Source organism: Phaseolus vulgaris, chromosome 2 (genome assembly GCF_051622355.1).
Source record: "Phaseolus vulgaris cultivar YP4 chromosome 2, ASM5162235v1, whole genome shotgun sequence".
Classification (NCBI taxonomy): Eukaryota; Viridiplantae; Streptophyta; class Magnoliopsida; order Fabales; family Fabaceae; genus Phaseolus; species Phaseolus vulgaris.
Genome location: NC_143499.1, coordinates 50,418,872 through 50,438,107, shown reverse-complemented (window position 1 = coordinate 50,438,107; position 19,236 = coordinate 50,418,872). Strand labels below are relative to the sequence as shown.

At 33.1% G+C, this 19,236-nt stretch overlaps 2 protein-coding genes across 3 annotated transcripts; both read left to right on the top strand.

The window, feature by feature from the left end:
* Nucleotides 1-1,432: 1,432 nt before the first annotated feature.
* On the top strand, nt 1,433-6,406 carry LOC137813070 (uncharacterized). Of its 2 annotated transcripts, none has more exons than XM_068615367.2 (10): nt 1,433-1,951; nt 2,040-2,195; nt 2,262-2,393; nt 2,463-2,601; nt 2,705-2,743; nt 2,849-2,923; nt 3,004-3,063; nt 3,567-3,631; nt 5,562-5,652; nt 6,044-6,406. In XM_068615367.2, exons 1-10 carry the CDS (start codon nt 1,653-1,655, stop codon nt 6,092-6,094), a joined length of 1,107 nt encoding a protein of 368 aa, XP_068471468.2. In that variant the 5' UTR covers nt 1,433-1,652; the 3' UTR covers nt 6,095-6,406. The 2 variants fall into 2 exon arrangements, 1 of the variants encoding a protein (XP_068471468.2); XR_016518998.1 differs by having other exon boundaries at nt 1,471-1,951; nt 2,455-2,601.
* A 5,823-nt stretch (nt 6,407-12,229) lies between these two features.
* Nucleotides 12,230-14,752, top strand: LOC137813069 (zinc finger protein SHOOT GRAVITROPISM 5). The gene is made up of 3 exons (XM_068615366.2): nt 12,230-12,814; nt 12,904-13,303; nt 13,884-14,752. The coding sequence occupies exons 1-3, from the start codon at nt 12,703-12,705 to the stop codon at nt 14,557-14,559; spliced, it is 1,188 nt and encodes a 395-aa protein (XP_068471467.1). The 5' UTR covers nt 12,230-12,702; the 3' UTR covers nt 14,560-14,752.
* The last annotated feature ends 4,484 nt before the right edge of the window (nt 14,753-19,236 follow it).

The following is a 19,236-nucleotide window of genomic DNA, read 5'->3' as shown; positions in this document are numbered from 1 at the left end:
AAGTAGCATAATGATGCCTAACATGAAAACTTTTTATAAAAAAATAAAATAATAATAATAATATAATGAATTATTGTTGAGAAGTGTGTTATAGACGAGAGGGATGTCTTTCAATTAGAGCATTCAGTTGAGGTCAGTTAAACTCCGAGATGGTCCACCTGCAGGAGGTACTCTGACGTTCAAGTCAATAGGAGCATAAAATATAGTTAAAATATACTGTAAAATTTCGGTTGAAAGTATTTTCTCTGTGTTGTGTGTTTTGTGAGTTGTTATCTTTATATATGGTAGTGTTTTTTCTCTTTCTCCGGTATCTCGTATTGTTTTAAGTTATATTATCAAATTAATTACAATCCCGCATATTCAGTCAATCACCTTAATTAACACATTCCCCTCTTTATGAAGAGTAAATAAGATATTTTTCATCATTTTCAGGGATTGGCATCAGGTTTGCTTTCATCCTATTGTCAAACTCGACCCATGACACTATGGCTTTGTTTGGATTAGAGTGAGGATTTGAGGAATAGATTTGAAGTGATTTAAGAGGAAAGTGTAAAGAAAATGAGATTGTTTGGATTAAGGTATATATAAGATGGATTTGTGAAAAAAGTTTATTGAAGTTTATGAGTGATATGATAGATTTGAGAGATTTTTTAATTTTTTTAAAATGTTAAAAATATAAATTTACAAATTTATCCTTTTCTTACTAATTAAAAAATAAAATAAAATATAATTTTGTATAAATTTTAGTTAAATTTTCTTTTTAAATAATTTTTTTTTAATATTCATAATCGTAAAAATCATACAAAATAGAAACACAATAAATTTTAATATATTAAAACAAATTAATCCATAATATATCTAAATATAACAAATACTATTATTTTATATTTATATTTTATTAAACTATAATATTATTATATAATTTTTTTTATTATAAATAATTGTAAACAACATTTGAGATTTTGTGTACTTAAAAAAATGTTAAGAAATATACTTTAACGTTCTTAAAACACCTCTAATATAAGTATTCAGATTAATAAAAGTGAATATAGGTAAGTTGACTTCTTTTTATCTCTGAAACATATGGTGACCATTCATGTGTGTTCACAGTTAATTTTGAAGTAACAGGAATTCAGTGATAAAACTCCAAATTTAATTTGTTTATTTTGCAGTTCTGATATTAATTGCATCATTAATTTTTGTGAGATAAAATAAAACCTTCTCCTCAGTACTCACATTTTACTCAAATATGTAATTTAATCTGCTCATTAACATCTAAGAGTAAGTGTAAGATAAGTTAGTATCACATATTTTTCCTATTTGAACTAGAATTGTAGGTTATCTTACTACATGTGCTAATTATCTAATATTATAGAAGTGTTTAAATTTTATAGTATATCTTATAATAATAAGTTGATTTTAAAACTATATCACATTATTTATAAAATATATTTTTATGCATGAATTGATGTCGTCGATGTGAAGAGATTTCTTGAAGATCCAAATCGACTTTGGTTAGAAACCTATGTGATGAAATATTCATGTGTGTTTTTATATGAGATGAATGGTTATAATAAACTGAAGTTGAATTGAACCCTAGTTGTAGTGTGTGAATGGGTAAGGAATTGAATGGTTGAATCGAATAGAAGGAAATGACGGCAACGGTGTCCATGGGAATGGGAGTGGGAAAAGTCTCTGCCTTCAACAATTACCCATTCCCACTACTTTCTTCTGCGCCCATTCTCAATCCCTTCCCTTCTTCTCGCACAACCTTTTCCGTTCTTCAAGCTGCAAATGCAAATGCGAATGCGAATTCGAATTCGAATGCAGATGCATATGCAAATTCCCCCTATCCCCATGCCCATCACTTCGATCCAGAGCTGCGATCGGTGCTTGAGCTTGCCACCGATTCCGAGTTGTTAGAGATTGAAGATATCCTTTTCGGCGCAAGGTCACAACTCACTACTTTCATGCACTTCAATTCAATTCAATTCAATTCATCTTTGAAGCTCTCTCACTCTCCCTTTCGAATCTCACAGCTACTTCAGTCCTTTGCTCAAATCCATCCCATTCTCAAACACAACCCACCTCCAGCGTTCCATGATTGGAGTCGACCTCAGCCTCCGCCTCCAATTTATAGAAGCTCTCGAGTCCCGTTTCTTCTTCCTTGCTGCCGATGCCCGCTCTACATTAAGGTTCTTTTTCTTCTTCTACTCTCTCACCCTCTCACCATCTATCTAACTAACTATTTCCTCTTTCAGGGGTTGGAGGCCATCTTATAGAAATGTTTTGCTTCACATAAGGACAAAATTTGATATTCCTTGCTCAACCCGATTGCCAACTCCCGACCTTGAACTAGAAATTTTCCTCCACCTTTTGCACTGCAACTCTACGTAAGCCAACTCACCTCCTTTCTTCCTTCTTTATCTCCCTTCACCTTTAAAGCTTTAATAGTCTTGTAGTGAAGAACCAGGAACCTACCCTGCCTTGTTCGACCAAAGCACTGCATCTGAAGGTCAGGGCACTCTACAGCATGGCCTCAGTCCATGGAAACTGCACTCCAAAGTTGGTGCACAAGATATTCGATCAAGTCTTTTGAAGGTTGGTTTGCCTGTTTCTTAAATGATTCACTTCTACTTCTTTCAATTACGTCTTAAACTTTGACTGATTTGTCTTTTCCATTTTTGTTCCTCTTCTTTTAAAGGGGGGTGGTGTTTTCACTCTGGCCAAGATATATCAATTGGTAAGAGGATGGTATCTGTGTTTTATTTATTCTCTCTTGAATGAGTTTCCAAAAGAAAGCATTTTGGGCCTCTTCCCCTAGTCATGACTGGATGCTGACTTGTAGTTAGCGAGGAAGTTATCTGGGAAAGTTCTTGTAGAAGCTGCCAACTACCAGGTTAAGAAAGAGTTGGTGAAGAAGGTATAACTGGTGAGATTTCTGGTGCGTTAGTATTTCCAAGCAATAACTTCAACATCTATTTTGCACTTTATGATTTACAGGGTGGGCAGTTAGCTATGATTAATCTAGAATCCAGAGCAGCCTTGCTTGCAGCAAAACAGGTGCCTGACAGGAGAGTTTGATATGTTTCTATTTTAATGCAATTTTTATTTTAATGGTATAAATTTTCAAGTTTATTTCCATATTGGTAGATAGATTAATGAGTTTAAATTTGATTCCTCATCATCTGCATAACCTTATGCACTGTCAGTTAATGAAATGCTGTTGTACCATTTGAGATGCCAAATCATTTTGTTGTAACAGTTTGACTGACTTTCTGATATACTGAACACTGATTCACTCTTAGTATTAGCGTTTGCACGTGGACCAAAATTAAATTTCATATGTATTTCAAGCAGTTTAGGTAGGCATTTATGAATCAACCTAAACCTAAAACGTTTAATATCAAGATAATAATGATTTCTTGGTAGTTGTATCAGCAGAATTAGTTACTTTCTTTGTTTCCTGCGTCTATTGTTTTTCTTTTTCTTGCTAAAACAAACTATTGTTTCTGTTTATGTTGATTTTATGGCATGTTTCTCAACTGATGTTTGATTTATTCCAGGGTTTTCTTGGTGCGGCATCAAGGTACCTGGGCTTTAGAAGCATGCTCACATTACTTGGACCTGTGTATGTCATATACACCTGTTCTTGTTTTATGGTTTCAACAATTTCTATCTGCTTTCTATTTTCATAACACTAGCCTTTCTTTTCTTTGCCTATTTTTAATGTTTATATGAAATACTAAATAATATTTTAAACGAGTACTCTTCTTATTGATATAAAAAATTTGAGATTGTAATGAACCTTTCAGGCCTCCACAAAGGGTTTTCCTTTTCATACAAGCTTTCTAATTCTATGTATAAGAACCCGTCCGTCCTTTTTTCCCCTATCTAAAGAACAATGCTAAGAAAGAATACACTCTTTAGTACTTACTAAAGATTGATTTTCACGAGGGACCCAATAAATAGGGATTGGTGACCACATAGTTTAGTGGGTCCTACATAAATTACACATAATATGATAATAGTAAAGAGTGTTACGTATTGTGTTCCTAGCATTTCTCTTAATCTAACAATTCCCCTCTAATTAACCAACTGTCTGTCTGTTTTAACTGTCCCTATTTCCCTTCTAATTAACAAAGTTAACAGTACCCTCCTTAGTACTTATTTTTGGATGATTTTCACGAGGGACCCAATAGATAGAGAATGGTGCCCACGTCATTTCGAGGATCCTACATGAATTTCACATAATATCAAAGAGTGTGCTACATATTTTCTTCGTAGCATTTCTCTTAATATGACAATTCCCATCTAATTAACTAACTAATTGTTCTCGCTGTCCTTAATTTCTATTCTAACTATATCACTTCCATGTTATTCAATCTTGTTCCCAGGGTTGAATTCTGAAAATGTATAAAATATACTTTCTCCCTTATAGCTTTTTTTACTGCCTTCAGCTCGGAGTTGTGACAAAAACATGACAGCAAAAGCAATGCTGCTTCTTAATTTTTCAAATGGCAATTTGTTTGTCCATGACTTCAGCTTGGCCTGTTGGTTTAAATGACCTTGGTTGGCAGATTTGCAATGCCTTGTGTAAACCCAAATACTGGGACAATGATGGGCATGATCCATTTATAAGAACATTACTCAATGTTTGGATTTCCATTATTACTTTGTTCCATGATCCTCTTGGTTAGGGCTGTTGTCTTGTTTCAAAGCGCAGGAGGGAGTAATTTAGACCAACAAATATCGCAGCATGCAAAGTTGCTATTTGTTTCATTGAATTCTATGGAGTGTCTCGAATCTGATAGTGGTAGGCTGACTGGACATCCATCTAGTCTCTTTTATTGGTATAAAGACATGAGTTGGAGGGGTACTTCCTCCGATGCCTGCTGCCTGACATTGTATATATATTTACCCATCTTGGCCCTTAAGTTGGCGCCAAGACATTACCTTTATAACAGTGATTTCTATTTCATTTTATCTGACTCTTTTGGCAGTTCTTCCGCTGTCATCTTAACCAAATGTTAGTTCTGGAAACTGTAAGCCATTCCTCCATCTTCATCTTTGACTTTTTCCTCTAGTTCCTCCCCCACTGGGTCATCTCTGTTTCTATATCTATATCTTGTTTGTATTTTGCTTGGTTTTTCCATGACCTATTTGTTTTATATTTTGGTTGTTGTTCTTCTATCAACCAATCCAATGGACAACTTCCACTAAAACTAGGCAATTTATGATCCCCAATCTCTGGCCCAAGCAATTTTTACAAGCCAATAAAATAGAAACAAGAAATTGATAGAAAAACAGGAAACAATTTTATTGAATGAATTAGCATGGGAAAAAGAGTTATCCTGTTAGGGGTTTCCCTTTCTTATGAAGTCATTAGACAACATTTTTATGAAGTCATTAATAAACATTGTTAGCGATATCTTTTTCTATACAATGCACCATTAAGACTTGTCAGGGCATTTCTACTACCTCTTTGCTTTCTGATTTTGGTACGCTCTGAGGCACAATTAGCGAGTATTTATGGACATTTTATTTGGCTTGTGGAACAGGCTTTGGGGAACATTTTTGGCTGATGTTGTCATTCAAATGCTCGGAACAGATTATGCTAGAATCTTGCGAACAATTTATGCTTTCGCTCAGGCAAGATATATGTTCTATTCTTCTTCCATTTTAAGCTTGGCACGATTAACTTTATGCTGTGCCTATTTGGTTATTTTATTTAAGAGCACTTGTGATCTTCGATTTGCGTTTTTTTAAAATTACCGCTAAAAAATTATATTATTGCTGATTTTCGGGTCAAAGGACGGCATTGGCAATCTGGCATAACTATCCGTTCCATTTGTAGAGTCGGTGCCTGTCATCCGTGGATGCTCTGTTGTGTTTTAGTTTTTAATTGAAGAAAATGTTCACCTTTTGAGTTTTATATTTTTCTGTAGAAATATATAGGCAATAGTGAGTTTATGTGAAAGAATTATTATTGCTACACTAACTGGTTTTCTTATTTCCTATTTCCACTCTGCTTTTGCTTCAGATACGAGTCATCCGCACATATCGGTTGCCTTCTGACGTTACTGATGAATAATAGCTGAGGATTTCCTTTCACGGGTTTATTTTAGTACTCTGTTGATTTTGGATCTCGTTGAAGCGTTTGGAGGAACGTCATGTTTAGAGCAACACAGCATCCACTTTTCAAAAGTTGTAAATAACTGGTATTAGTATTTGTGCATAAATAGTTGAGAGGGACTAATCGATTTTGTTCTGCGTGCTGCTACTTTCCTTTTCTGCTTGAATAAAAACTTAAGTTTATGAAAGCATAAAGTATAAAAAAAAATGGGAGTCCCGTAGTGAACATCTTGCTGATATTAAATGAAAGTGTTCGTATTTATAGTATGCATTTCACCTGTGATGATTAATTTCCTTTTTTACTCTGATAGTTTGAACTAAAATTAAATGAATTGTCTATGAAAATGTGTTATCAAAGTTTACTTTCACAATATTCCAAATGCTGATGCTAACGAGCAATGGTTATCTATATTGGTGATTAAATTATGTAAAATCCAGAAATATGATTTGCAGAACAAAGTTTCGCAACCAAATCCACCTTTTTAGTCTCCCTCTCTTCTTCTTCTTCCTCTCAAAGGGCAGTGGGAAAGTGCAGCAAGAAAAAATATTTTAGTTTTTTGTTATTAGTAAGAAAGAGGATGCAAGTAGTGATGAAAAAGCGTAATGTTGGATGGGTGATAAGGTGATAGCGACTCTGGTGAGCTAAATTCTATTCTGCACATCACAAAAACAATCCATATTCTATCTCTATCTCTTCATTACCTTCTCTCCAAAACGGAAAATAAATTAATATCTTCCACCATCTTCTAAATTATAATAATACTACTTTCAAGTTTTTCTTACTAAATTTCAATATACTTTAAACTTGTTACAAAAATAAAAGTATTCAAATCCACGAACGCTGGATTTTTAATGATGTGTTAGTCTGAAACTCGGAAACGAAAATGTAAAAGTCTAATAATTTATTATTAATTTTGAAGTGATAACAGTTTTGTGAGAATCTGTGATCTTAACGTTGTTGGTTCCCTTGTTGCGTTTGATGAGAAGATGTGGGAAGAATGAGTGTGGATTTGTAGATTCATATCTTTTTATAAGGCAAGACAAATGAACGAAACAAATTAAATTAGAACAAAAGGAAGAAGACATTCAATGCATTATTTATTAACTTTATCAAATAATATATTACATATAATGTAACCCATATCACCACCAATCTTCACATGCTTCTCTTCAAAATCAAATGACCTTCATTATATTAAATTATACATGCCAACCAAAACTACATTCTATACTTTTTTTATACTTCAAAAATATTTATAAAACAAATTATATTATCTCATCCTAAGTATTTATTGCATAAAAATAAAAAGGAAACGATGTTGGTGGATGATCTCTTTTAACTTTGTTTAAATCATCGTATAAAGCCTTTAAATTATGTTTCTGAAAATTGAAGTTCTTAGTCATAATCCCACCTTACTTAAGGAATTCCCTTTTTACTAAACTTAAAATCCCCAAAGTGAGGTCTAAACATTCATAACTTAAGCAATGAGGAATTCAATTATTGTCTAAGTTAACGGACTAAATACCATATTTTATATTCAAAATTTAATAAATTAAAATATTTCAGGATTACCTCCACAATTAACATTGCATCCATAAAATAATTTATCCAAAATTCGGAAGATATATATAGGCAAACTTTATAAAAAATTAGTAGGTGATGTGTTGATGAACAATAAATATTGGCTTTGGAAGCCAAAACAAAGGTACTAGAAAACCATAAAACCACCTTGAAGACAATTGAAGAATCAGTGAAAATATATGAAAATTGTAAGGGTAGCATTCACAAGACTAAGACTCTAACTTGGTACTCGATCCAGATCTGTTTTGAACCGGTCAACATGATGACAACGAAAGTGATTAATAACCCAACGTTTGTTAATCACCTTTTACTAGGCCCATTAACCGCAACGAGGCCACAATAATGATATAACTTAGCATAGATTTCAAAGGATCAAATACGCAATCATATAATCCTAAATACTGAGTGTCGAGAGTCAAAGTCTAACTTGAGCGTCGGAGTACCTTTTGCAGGTGTCATCCGAGTCCGAAGCTAACAAGAAAGAAGAGTGGGAGAGCGAAAGTAACAAAAGTTTGTCCGATAAAAGAGTGAGGTATGGACCGACCAACCGAGAAATAACCGAATCGTTCTCTCGATTCTAATCCTATTCTAAAGAAAAATGTATATTATAAATATTCTCATTTATAAAAGGAAATAAGTACTCATTCATTACATAAAAAAAAAAGACAACAAATATAACTTAGACTGCATAAACTCCTAGTCATCCATAATTTGCGCATTAAAAACAATCTTTAGTGACCGAGAACAATGCCCTAATTTTCTCAACGGTGCTACTGAAACCTTGTCCAAATCTCAACCATGTATGTCTTTAACTTATTGTTGAGGAAAAACATAAGAAACTTCTGTAGAAATATTTTCTGGTCATTGATAGTTGTATTGTATGATAAGAAGTAAGATTGAAGAATTCCATAATGGGAGAGAGAGTGTATTTTGGTTATGTCTGCATGCTACAAGTACAATACAGGCCTACAAATACAAACAAATACATAAAGGACAAATAGGCATCGCCCAATAGTGAATGGGACCTTCATCAAATTATTAAACACACTCACAGGTACCATTATTCATGCCTTCCTCCATTTCTCTATTCTATCAATAACTTCCTTCTTTATTTCTTTCATATTTTAATTATTTTTTTTTTTTTGTTATTCCTCCCCTTTCTTCCATATATCTTCTTGGATTCTATGGTGTTAGACTTTTTAATTGTGATTCTCATCACTAAAAAAAGTGATTTAATTTCAGTTTTTTAGTGTGTCTTTTTATACATTTTAACAATCATTAACATTAGTTTGTTTTGAATGATTTACTATAGGCGAAAACGGATATGCGCTGATTGTTTATGTTTGTATCCACTCATTTGTGTGGATTTGAGAATGCATAAATGTATTGAAAGTGTTTTATTATCTATTCTCGCTGCTGAAGATTTGTAGAGAAAGTCACTTGAGTTTGTATCATTTATTTTGTTATCCTCAATTATTTTGTTGAAGTATTGTGACCTTTTACCATCAACTTCACACACAATAGTAAAGATTCATGAGGAAAGGTGTTCTATGCATGGTGGTTTTGAGAATTTTGTGTGTATAGATGCATACAAGTTTACACAAAAAAGAATCGATTTATGCATGTCATTTCAGAAGAAAACAACATTGATTATGAGTTTTTTTAAGTGTTAATCGATGTTAACTTTGTTTTTTTTTATAATAATCGATGTTGTAGTACATGCTATGCATCGATTTTATGTTTTTTTTCTTGTTCTTATTTGGCCGTGTTTATTACTTTGTGCTTTTTAATTTTGGTGTTCAATACAATTTTATTATGGTGAGAGAATGACATATATTTTAAAAAATATTAATTTTATTTTTTGTACTATTTATTTTCTATTTTTATCATGATTTCAAATTTATTATTATTTACACGATTCTATCAAATTTATATATATATATATATTTCTTATATTCTTTTACCGTTTCAATTTCTTATATTATTTTTAACATTGTAAATTGTGATATAGATATTTTATATTAGTTTATTTTATCATTTGTGAAGAGTGATGTAGACGAACTATATTTTATTTTATTAAAGAAAAAAACTGATATTTTTTATACGACGAATATTATACATTAAGCCATAAAAATTATAATGTAATTAATAAAAAATTACGTGAATTTTTTAACTTAACTAAGATTTTAAAATTAGTTCATGACCATAATTTTTAATCACACGCTCAATTATTTAGTGTTTGTGGGTAACTCTAATTATTGCTGCATTAATTATACTTTTTTCAATATTTATTTAAGAATTGTAAAAAATCCTGACCATATATATTATTTAAAACTTTAAAATGAACTATTAAGTATAACTTTTTTAACGTATTTTTTTTTTTATAAAGTTTTCGTGTTAGGCATCACTATGCAACTTGACATCTCAGCTAAGCTGACACCTCAAGTAACAACAATCATCTGCCATCACATGAAAAAATATTATTAACGTATTTTATTACAAGTATAATTATTTTTAAAACGAATACCTATACACTTATAATAATGTGAAGAATGTTTACATAATTACCCAATTATAAACAAATAATAAAAGTGTTTTGTTTTTTTACCCAATTAATTTTTTTTAAAGATCTATTAATTTGATGAATAAAAGTAAACTATATTTTTTGTAAAAATTAATTTTGCACACTTTTTCATTTTTTAATAACAAGTAATTAGAAATCATGATAAATTACATAAATGCAAAGAGAGGATTAAAAATAACAATAATATAAAAAATATAATTAATACTCTTTAAAATTCTCTTACCTAATAAATATTTGAAAGTTGAAAAAGACTTTTAATAATTGTTAAGATGTAACTAAAAGGTATACATTAAAAAAATCGTTTAAATCTGTATATAAACATTACATTAGATAATAGTTTCACTTAATACCAATTAATTAATTAAAATTATATATAAATATTAGATTACATGACACTACAAAATCATGAAATAGAAACCAATTTTTAGAGACCAAAATAATTAGTTACAATAGGATCTAAAATAGAGACTATTCTATAAACTAAAAAAAAATTGGTTTCTAAATTAGTTTCTATTATTATTGTTAAATAGTTTCTAAATTGGTATTTAGCAAGTAAGGTTTTAACTACCAATTATTTAGTTTCTAAATTTGGTAGCAAAAACCTTGGTTACTAATTAGAAACCAAATTTCTTTTTAGTTTCTAAAATAGTCTCTAATTTAGTTACTATTGCAACTAATTATTTTGGTTTCTACAAATTGGTTTCTATTTCATGATTTTCTTGTAGTGCTTAATTAATATTAATTAATTTTGTGATACAATAATTATAAGAGTTTAATGATCATGCATTAATAAATGCAATAAAATTAAATTAAAAATGAATGGTTTTAGATATATTTCAACTCTTATATTTACAAAATGAAAATAAAAATTCTCCACCCCAACTCTAAAGGAGATAAAAGACACGTTTCTAAAAAAAACTCAAGAAATTGGGCAACTTACCCCACTGAAAACTTCTGTGTAGAAATCAATCTATAAACCAAACTACAAAGAGAAATTCTGAAACACTTGATAGTGATAATAGAAAAACAACTCCAAAGTGGTGAGGCCAATTAATTAGTATGATTTAATATAGTTGATTGTTAAATTCAACAATCATTTACACATGCTGATTTATAGGTTTTTCAGTTTTTATTAAGAGCTTAGAAGATTAGATCCTCATACAGATCTTTTGTATAAGGATTGAAGTATCCCTGAAATATCTCTTGTTTATTCATTCGTTTTTTGTCAAAAAATTCATTTATGCGAAAACATTTTTTTTAAAAAGTCTCACTTAGGGATGATCCAACCCTCATATAGTGCAAGAGAAGTAAAGAGTATCTTTCCACATAAATAATACTAACCAAAATGAAACCTCCTACGACCTATTCCGATACTACTAATTAAAGTAAAATAAAAAGATCAATAGTAACATCAAATTGAATACATACATATTAGTGATTCTAGTAGACGTCAGAGAACAAAAATTCATTAGGAATTTCACTCATCACTCGGAAGACAAGAAACTCATTCATTCCAAGATCAAACCAGTCCAAGATAACATGGGTGACGGAAAAAACTTCAATATCAACCACTTCACCCTCATTTATGGGAAAACATGTTTTAATATTTGGTTTGGAAGGGTGTCTTGTTGAAGTCGAGGTAAAATGATGATTAATGCAGCACAGTATCTGTGTTGGGGCCTATGAACAGTATTGTAAAAATTACGAAGCTGACCTAGAAAACACAGTGTTGGGAGTTTTTACTTGGAAGTGTTAACTAAGTAAGATGGTTGGAGAGAAAAAATGGACTGGAATGCCCTTGAGGGTGACTTCACATCCTGATAATCGCTTTTAGAAAAGCTGGCTGAAGTGAAATTAATTAGAAATGGTGTGTGTGGGTAGAATGGTCTATAACCTCTCTCTTCTCTCTTAGGAACTAGTTGTAATGTAAGATAAGAAAAGACTAAGTAGTGCGTGAGAATGAGATGGATGTTGAGATGAGTGTGACAAAAATAGGAAGCTTACGTGTGTATTTGGGGGCTTCACCTCTATTTATGCATGCAAAGCAACCAAAATTTTACTGTGTGATGAAATTGGTGAGAGGGGTTTTGTTTGTTTGTGGGGATGTTTTTCTTCTGGAGCCCATTGTGGGATCAGGTTTCTGTTGTTGAAGATGAGGAAGAGAGAAACCCAGAGATAGAGAGAGAAAGGTGTTGGAAAAAGCTGAAAGGTTTAAAAGCAAGTTAAAAGAAAGGTGAGTGTGGTAACCGAAAGAGGAAAAAATAAATAAGCTTTTTCCTTCCTCTTTTATCTTAGGTACCTGTATCTATCTCTCTATCTATCTATTCTTCATCATCATCATCATCTCCTTAACCCTTAACCCTTCTTCTTCTCTTAATTCTATCTTCCTATTATCATACAAATGGCCTCCCTAGTAAGGATTGACTCCTTAGTCAACAACTTCTCTCCCTCCTCCCAGAATGCTCCTCCTACTCCAACAAATAAGAGGAAGAGAAGGCCTGCAGGAACACCAGGTACAAAACAATTCATCTATTCTTATTCACTCACATCACATATATCTATTGCTCTTCAAAACTCCTTATTAATTCATTCATTCAAACAGATCCAGATGCAGAAGTCGTCTCCCTCTCACCCAAGACCTTGCTTGAATCAGATCGTTATGTCTGTGAGATCTGCAACCAGGGATTCCAGAGGGACCAGAACCTTCAGATGCACCGCCGCCGCCACAAGGTGCCCTGGAAGCTCCTGAAGAGGGAGACTCCGCTGGTGAAGAAGCGAGTCTTCGTTTGCCCGGAGCCCACTTGCTTGCACCATGACCCGTGCCATGCTCTGGGTGATCTCGTTGGCATAAAGAAGCATTTCAGAAGAAAACACAGCAGTCACAAGCAATGGGTCTGCGAGAGATGCTCCAAAGGCTACGCAGTGCAGTCTGACTACAAAGCACATCTCAAAACATGTGGCACCCGCGGCCACTCTTGCGATTGTGGCCGCGTTTTCTCAAGGTATCTATCTATCTATCTATGCATAATATCTATATTCAACACCACCTTTTTCTTTCCCTCTTCATCCAAATCTTCTCTATTCCATCTCTCATATTTTATTTTATTCGCCTTTTGACTTTATAACCCATCCATGGGGGAACCAAACGGAGAATCATAAATAAATATATAAATTCAAGTTTATTAGTATTTGACTGATGGAACCTTAAACATGTCTTCAACCTAGCTGTTTATTGACAGCTCGGAACACACGGTTCCCGAAGCTCACAGATATATATATTTTCTCATCAACACCTTCCGCCATTCCTTTTACACCTTCTCTCATTCAACCTTTGCGACATTGTACTGTGTTTCTTCAAGAACCTTTGTATTGTATACCAGCTGGGAAGAAGCTACCTCAAAATGACATCAGTTTGTTGTCCTTTTTTTAGTGGAACTGAAACCTCTCCCCCACCTCTTCACTTCTTTTCCAAGCACCTTTATATGAACCACTTTTTTTTTTCCTTATTTTTGATGGAAGGATCTGATGAGCTTTTCAAAAGGTACGGAATGATTCTTTGTGACCTCTCGATATTGTTTGTAGGGTGGAGAGCTTTATCGAACACCAAGACGCGTGCAACGTGGGGTGCTTGGGGCCAGAAACACAGCCTGCTGTGTGCTTGTCTCAAACAGCTTCAAGCCCTTCCAGCGAAAACAATTTCACCACAGGTGTAATAATTCCAAACCCCATCGTAACAGTGGTGGAACCTGCCTTATTCACCAACAACGACAACAAAGTGAACAAACTCCAACCCAACCTTGAGCTTCAGCTCTCTTCAGCCACTCCTACTGCAGAGTTGCAGCTATCCATAGGGTCATTGGAAATAAGCAACACGAGGGAGAAGTCGTTGGGAGAAAGGGTTAAAGATGAGGCACGGGAGCAGCTGAGAATAGCGGTGGCGGAAAAAGCGTATGCGGAGGAGGCGAGGAAGCAAGCGACGAGGCAGATGGAGCTGGCGGAACTGGAGTTCACTAATGCCAAAAGGATAAGACAACAAGCGCTAGAGGAACTGGACAAAGCCTGTGCCTTGAAGGACCATGCAATCAAACAGATCAATTCCACCATGCTTCAAATCACTTGCCTTGCTTGCAAGCACCATTTCCAATCGCCAACCATAACGTGTGCTGCTCCTCCCGACCAGACCTCTTTCGTCTTCAGCTACATAACAACAGACGGTGGCCGACTTGGAAAACATCGTGTCAAACCCATTAACTCATAGTCTCTCTCTCTCTCTCTTTTCCTCTACATTCTTCATACCCCATCTTATTTCTTCTTTTGCCTTTTCTTATTGTCATTATTACTTTGTTTTTCCTACCCTAATTAATATCCTTTGTGATGAGGTTATGTACGTGGGATTTGGTGGTGGAAAAACGTATGTTCTTAGTAATGTAAATTATTCGCATTTTGTGCCATTTTATTTGTGCAGTAATTAAGAGTGCAGACGTAACATGTATATGTATATGATGAGTAGGTTTTTGGTGGATGCAAGTGTGTATGGTTAAGTGTTGGGTTGTTTAATTAATTAGCAGCTTCCAGGTATAATATTGGAGTGGTATAATAGGGTGGAGGGTGTGATGATGTGGCGGTATGTGTACAGTGGTACTTGTATATATATATATATATTGATTTCATTCTCGTTAGGTTTTTCTCTGGTGCATTGCAATGAATGAGAGTCAGAGAAGCACTGAATTCCTCACCCTTTAGTTTTGGTTGTTTTGGATTATGTGTTTGGACTATGTGTAGATCTTTGTTGGTCGTGTAGGGCAGAAAACGGAGTCCTTAACAAGCATTAAAGGATTGTACTGAAGAAAATAAAGTTAGAAAAAGGAAATTCAAAAAGGAAATGAATACACAGTGGTGAGTGAGAAGTGAGAGAGAGAGAGAGAAAAGGGAATCCAGATAGAAGAGTCCTTCCTCTTGGACTGCTATTCTGGCGACTTATAAATGTGAATAAAAAGCAGCATGTTTTTCAGTGCCACTGGGTGAGGGGTTAATGACAGTGGCAGACTCAGTCGTCCCTGTCAAGCCTCTCAAAGCATTCAGACACAAACAAACTCTATTCATGATGACCACCTTAACGTCTCTTGCATCTGAATCAGGGCCATGACAGAAGTGGGGCGCAGAGAGAAGCAGCATCTTTCCAAATATGCAGAGACCATTCTAAGCTTTTGGGGTTACAAACGAATTACTTGTGATGTAAAAATCTATTTTTATTATTATTATCATTGTGTTCTTCTTTCCTCTGTGGTCCTCTTATCATCTTTCATTGCGAGAACCAATACAAAAAGCCGTAGAAAGGCCAAAGATATCAGCAGCTTAAAGTGCCGTATTTCTTTAGTTTCCTCAGCTGCTAGCTTTTTATCTTGGACCATGTGCTTCTTCTCTCTCGTCTATGCATCGTTGTAATTGCTTCCCTCAGTTTTAGTCTCCTCTCCACTTTTACCTCACTCACAAAATTGCACTGCAATTTCTCTATATAATTATTATCAACTGCTGAGGTTGCACTGTCAATTGACCCGGGGTCCTTTCCCATTCCCATTCTATAACTATAACCAGCTGCTTTCTTTCTTCACATTAACTCACTGCTTCATCACTTCACTCCATCATCTACACATTAACAACAATCAAATATGACTTTCTACTGTAATCGCAAAACAATTATTGGGACCAAAGCTTTCTTTCACTGTGTCGAAAGTGAAGTGTTTTAGGTTTTGTGTTCAATGTCAGCATCATTTTCTATTATTAGAGGAATTCTGCATACTTAGGTAGTAGTAACAATGATAATAACTACCATCGTTTAAATTTGTAAGTCAGATTAGATTTTTTTTGGTTGAAAATGGGGTCTATATTTATATATATAGACACACATACAATGATGAAACACTTCCATAAATAGAGGAAGGTACAATCGGCCAAAACACCAATCTTAATTATAAATGTACCCCAATTGTTATTTGAATTATGTACCTGTATATGACAGTTCTTTTTTCTTTATAAATAACTTTATGCATAATCATAGCCTATCATTCGGTTATGTTAACATAGATATATAGTATACTATAGGTTTTGATATATCTGAAATGCAGTCACACATCTATATATGATATATTGCCAAAACTAGTAACATAGAAAATATTCAACACCTCGTCCTTCTAAATACAATCCAATCTAATACAATTTTTCTTGTGCGTAATCCGATGCTACGTACCTTTTCATTAAAAAGTTATCTGGCGATAGAGTTCACGTTTTTGTTTTCCAAACTGCACACCGCAACTCAGAAAGATAAACGGCGCAACTGCATCATGTTTCTTTCCTTTGTTACATACTAGTTTAAATTAGGGTTTAGAAAATATTAATAGATGTGTAATTCAACTAGGGATGAAGCAGTTATAGTAGGGTTTATTACACCCTACTCATCCTTTAGATAGCATTATTATCAAAAGAAAATGTGCAAAACATAAAGATACAAAACAAAATAAAGAAATTCACTTAAATGTCTTGATACTTTGTATTTGGTATTATTGAGCTTATAAGAAAAAACTTTAGTGAAGAAGAAGATGAATAATGGGCAATTAATAGGGATAATGGAAGGGAAAAGAAGGAAGATAGATGAAAAAAGAAGAAGAAGAAAAAGACCTTTCCATAGATAAAGGTTTGGTGCTCCGATACTGTCCTGGCATCACATTGACATGGGCCGTGAAACAAGGATATCCGATCAAGTGTGGAGTTCATCAGCCCTTCACATACACAGTCCTGATGCTGATGCTGATGCTGATGCAGATGCTGAATGTGAATCCATAGCTGAAAGAGGGAAAGTGAAATGGATAAAGAAGACTTAAATGTGAAGTTATGAAGTTTTAATTATTTACTAGTATGTTCTTGGTACAAATAATTAGAGCAGTTATGAATGGGATCAATTGCCTATAGTATTAGTATGTCTTAAATTTAATAACTATAAATTTTCATCTCCACCAGATTTTTAATCTCCATTCTTTCCTATTATATATTTGTTGGCTATTAATCTCATCTCTCTCCCAAAGCTTTCTATCTGTTATATTTATCACATCTGCTTCTGCTGCTTCTTCTGATATCAAAACATCACTTCTCTTAAATGCCAATTTGTTTCCATCTTTAAATTTAGACCAAATTAACCCTTAAAAATATACTGTAGCAATTTGAAATATTAAGATTTGAGTGTATGAAAGAAAGCAGGTTCTACTAGAGGAATCCAAAGTGGAATCTTGGATAAAGTCTTTAGAGGAATCATCTAGACATGTGTAGGAATCAGTTTATAAAACTATATATGACAGTATAACCTCTTAGATAAATTTTTATAAAAAAAAAATAACTCTACAGATTAACTTTATATCTAACTTAACACATGAACAAAATTCTTATTCTATAAACATTTACCAGGTTTATTTAAACAATGTTTATAATTTTAACTTAGATAATTAACTCTATAAATCGCGAATAAAAGTTTAATAAGCTCCCTTCTACAAAATGAAAAATATGTCTGGCCAATAATTGATATCAAGAAATTTATATTCTTTTGATCTCAAAAGAGATAAATTCTTATGGACTTATGAGTGAGAATGAAGATGATAAAATAGAAAATGAAAAGAAATGTGAAGAGGAAGAAGATAATGGGGTTGCAGTGGTGAAAGGAATGCAGAGTGAAATGATGATGGTGAAGTGGACCTACTCATTCAAGTGCCTTTCCGTACAGTGAATTCGAAGGAAGCCTGCATTTAATGCACAATTCTCTGGGTTCATCAACAAACAAAACAGTGGTCCAATAATCATCATTTTTTGTTATCTTCACCTCAGAATCTTCTTCTGGTTTAACAGATGAGATTGAGATTGAAGAAGCAACAGGGGCCACTTTCTTAGATTACTTCTCACTCACTTTCACATTTATCCAATATAATTAAACTCCTAAGACACAACAATCTTATAATGTCTAAAATCTATTTCGTTTCTCAACTCAACCTTTTAATACTATGCATAACATATCAAAATTAAATTTGTTTTAACTTATCAATATACCAAACATTCTTCTTATTCTTTACGCTTATATGTTCATTTAAATTTTAATTTGTACTTTAAACTTTATTCGAAAACCAAACCTAATTCTCTCACAACTTAAACTTTTATACTAGAGAAAAAATATTCATAAAAAAATAGATATAATAAATTCAACCGCACTTTGCACGCACATTTAGATCGAGCTCTTAAGCTTAAATGTAATAAAATAATACTTTGAAGCAAATTTCTCTGTTTAAATAAATAAAAATAAATTCATCTTGAATTTCACAAAACGAAAATTATAATATACTTTGAATGAAGTTTCGTTTTAATACAAATTCACTTTAAATTAACTTTCGCTCATTTTTTTATAAAAAAAAGGATTTACCCAATTTGGGCATTACTTGATGGGTCAGATCATGAAGCCTGTAGTAAGGCCCAGATAAATGAAAATATATATTGGGCTTTCTTTTAATGATTCATCTTAGGCCGAGTTGACTGAAACAGTTGGCCCAGGTAACATTTAAAATTACTCATTCTACCCGTGCGATCATGTATTTGGAATATAAAGTTTTTCTATAAATATTTTTTTAAACTTGTATCGGTCGGTATCGGTCGAAACCCAGATGTTTTGGTATCCGGTTTAGACCAACCGATATGTTCAAAAGACTGTAAGACCTGAAGATGATTAACTAGTCTAAGTCGTATGAAAATATTAACTAATATGTTCTTAATCACGATCTAAACGTCAATTCCGTTGAATAATAATGGATTCATGATAAATATATAATAATGGAAAAGTGATTTGACCAACCATAGCATGTATAAATTGACAGCTGGCTGTAATTTTACAACTTTGAAACTAATT

Coding starts and splice junctions, on each gene's coding strand:
- LOC137813070 (XM_068615367.2), top strand. CDS start 1,653: ATGACGGCAACGGTGTCCATGGGAATGGGAGTGGGAAAAGTCTCTGCC. Junction 2,924..3,003: donor AGAAAGAGTTGGTGAAGAAG/GTATAACTGGTG, acceptor TATGATTTACAG/GGTGGGCAGTTAGCTATGAT. Junction 3,064..3,566: donor CCTTGCTTGCAGCAAAACAG/GTGCCTGACAGG, acceptor GATTTATTCCAG/GGTTTTCTTGGTGCGGCATC.
- LOC137813069 (XM_068615366.2), top strand. CDS start 12,703: ATGGCCTCCCTAGTAAGGATTGACTCCTTAGTCAACAACTTCTCTCCC. Junction 12,815..12,903: donor AAGGCCTGCAGGAACACCAG/GTACAAAACAAT, acceptor TCATTCAAACAG/ATCCAGATGCAGAAGTCGTC. Junction 13,304..13,883: donor TGTGGCCGCGTTTTCTCAAG/GTATCTATCTAT, acceptor TATTGTTTGTAG/GGTGGAGAGCTTTATCGAAC.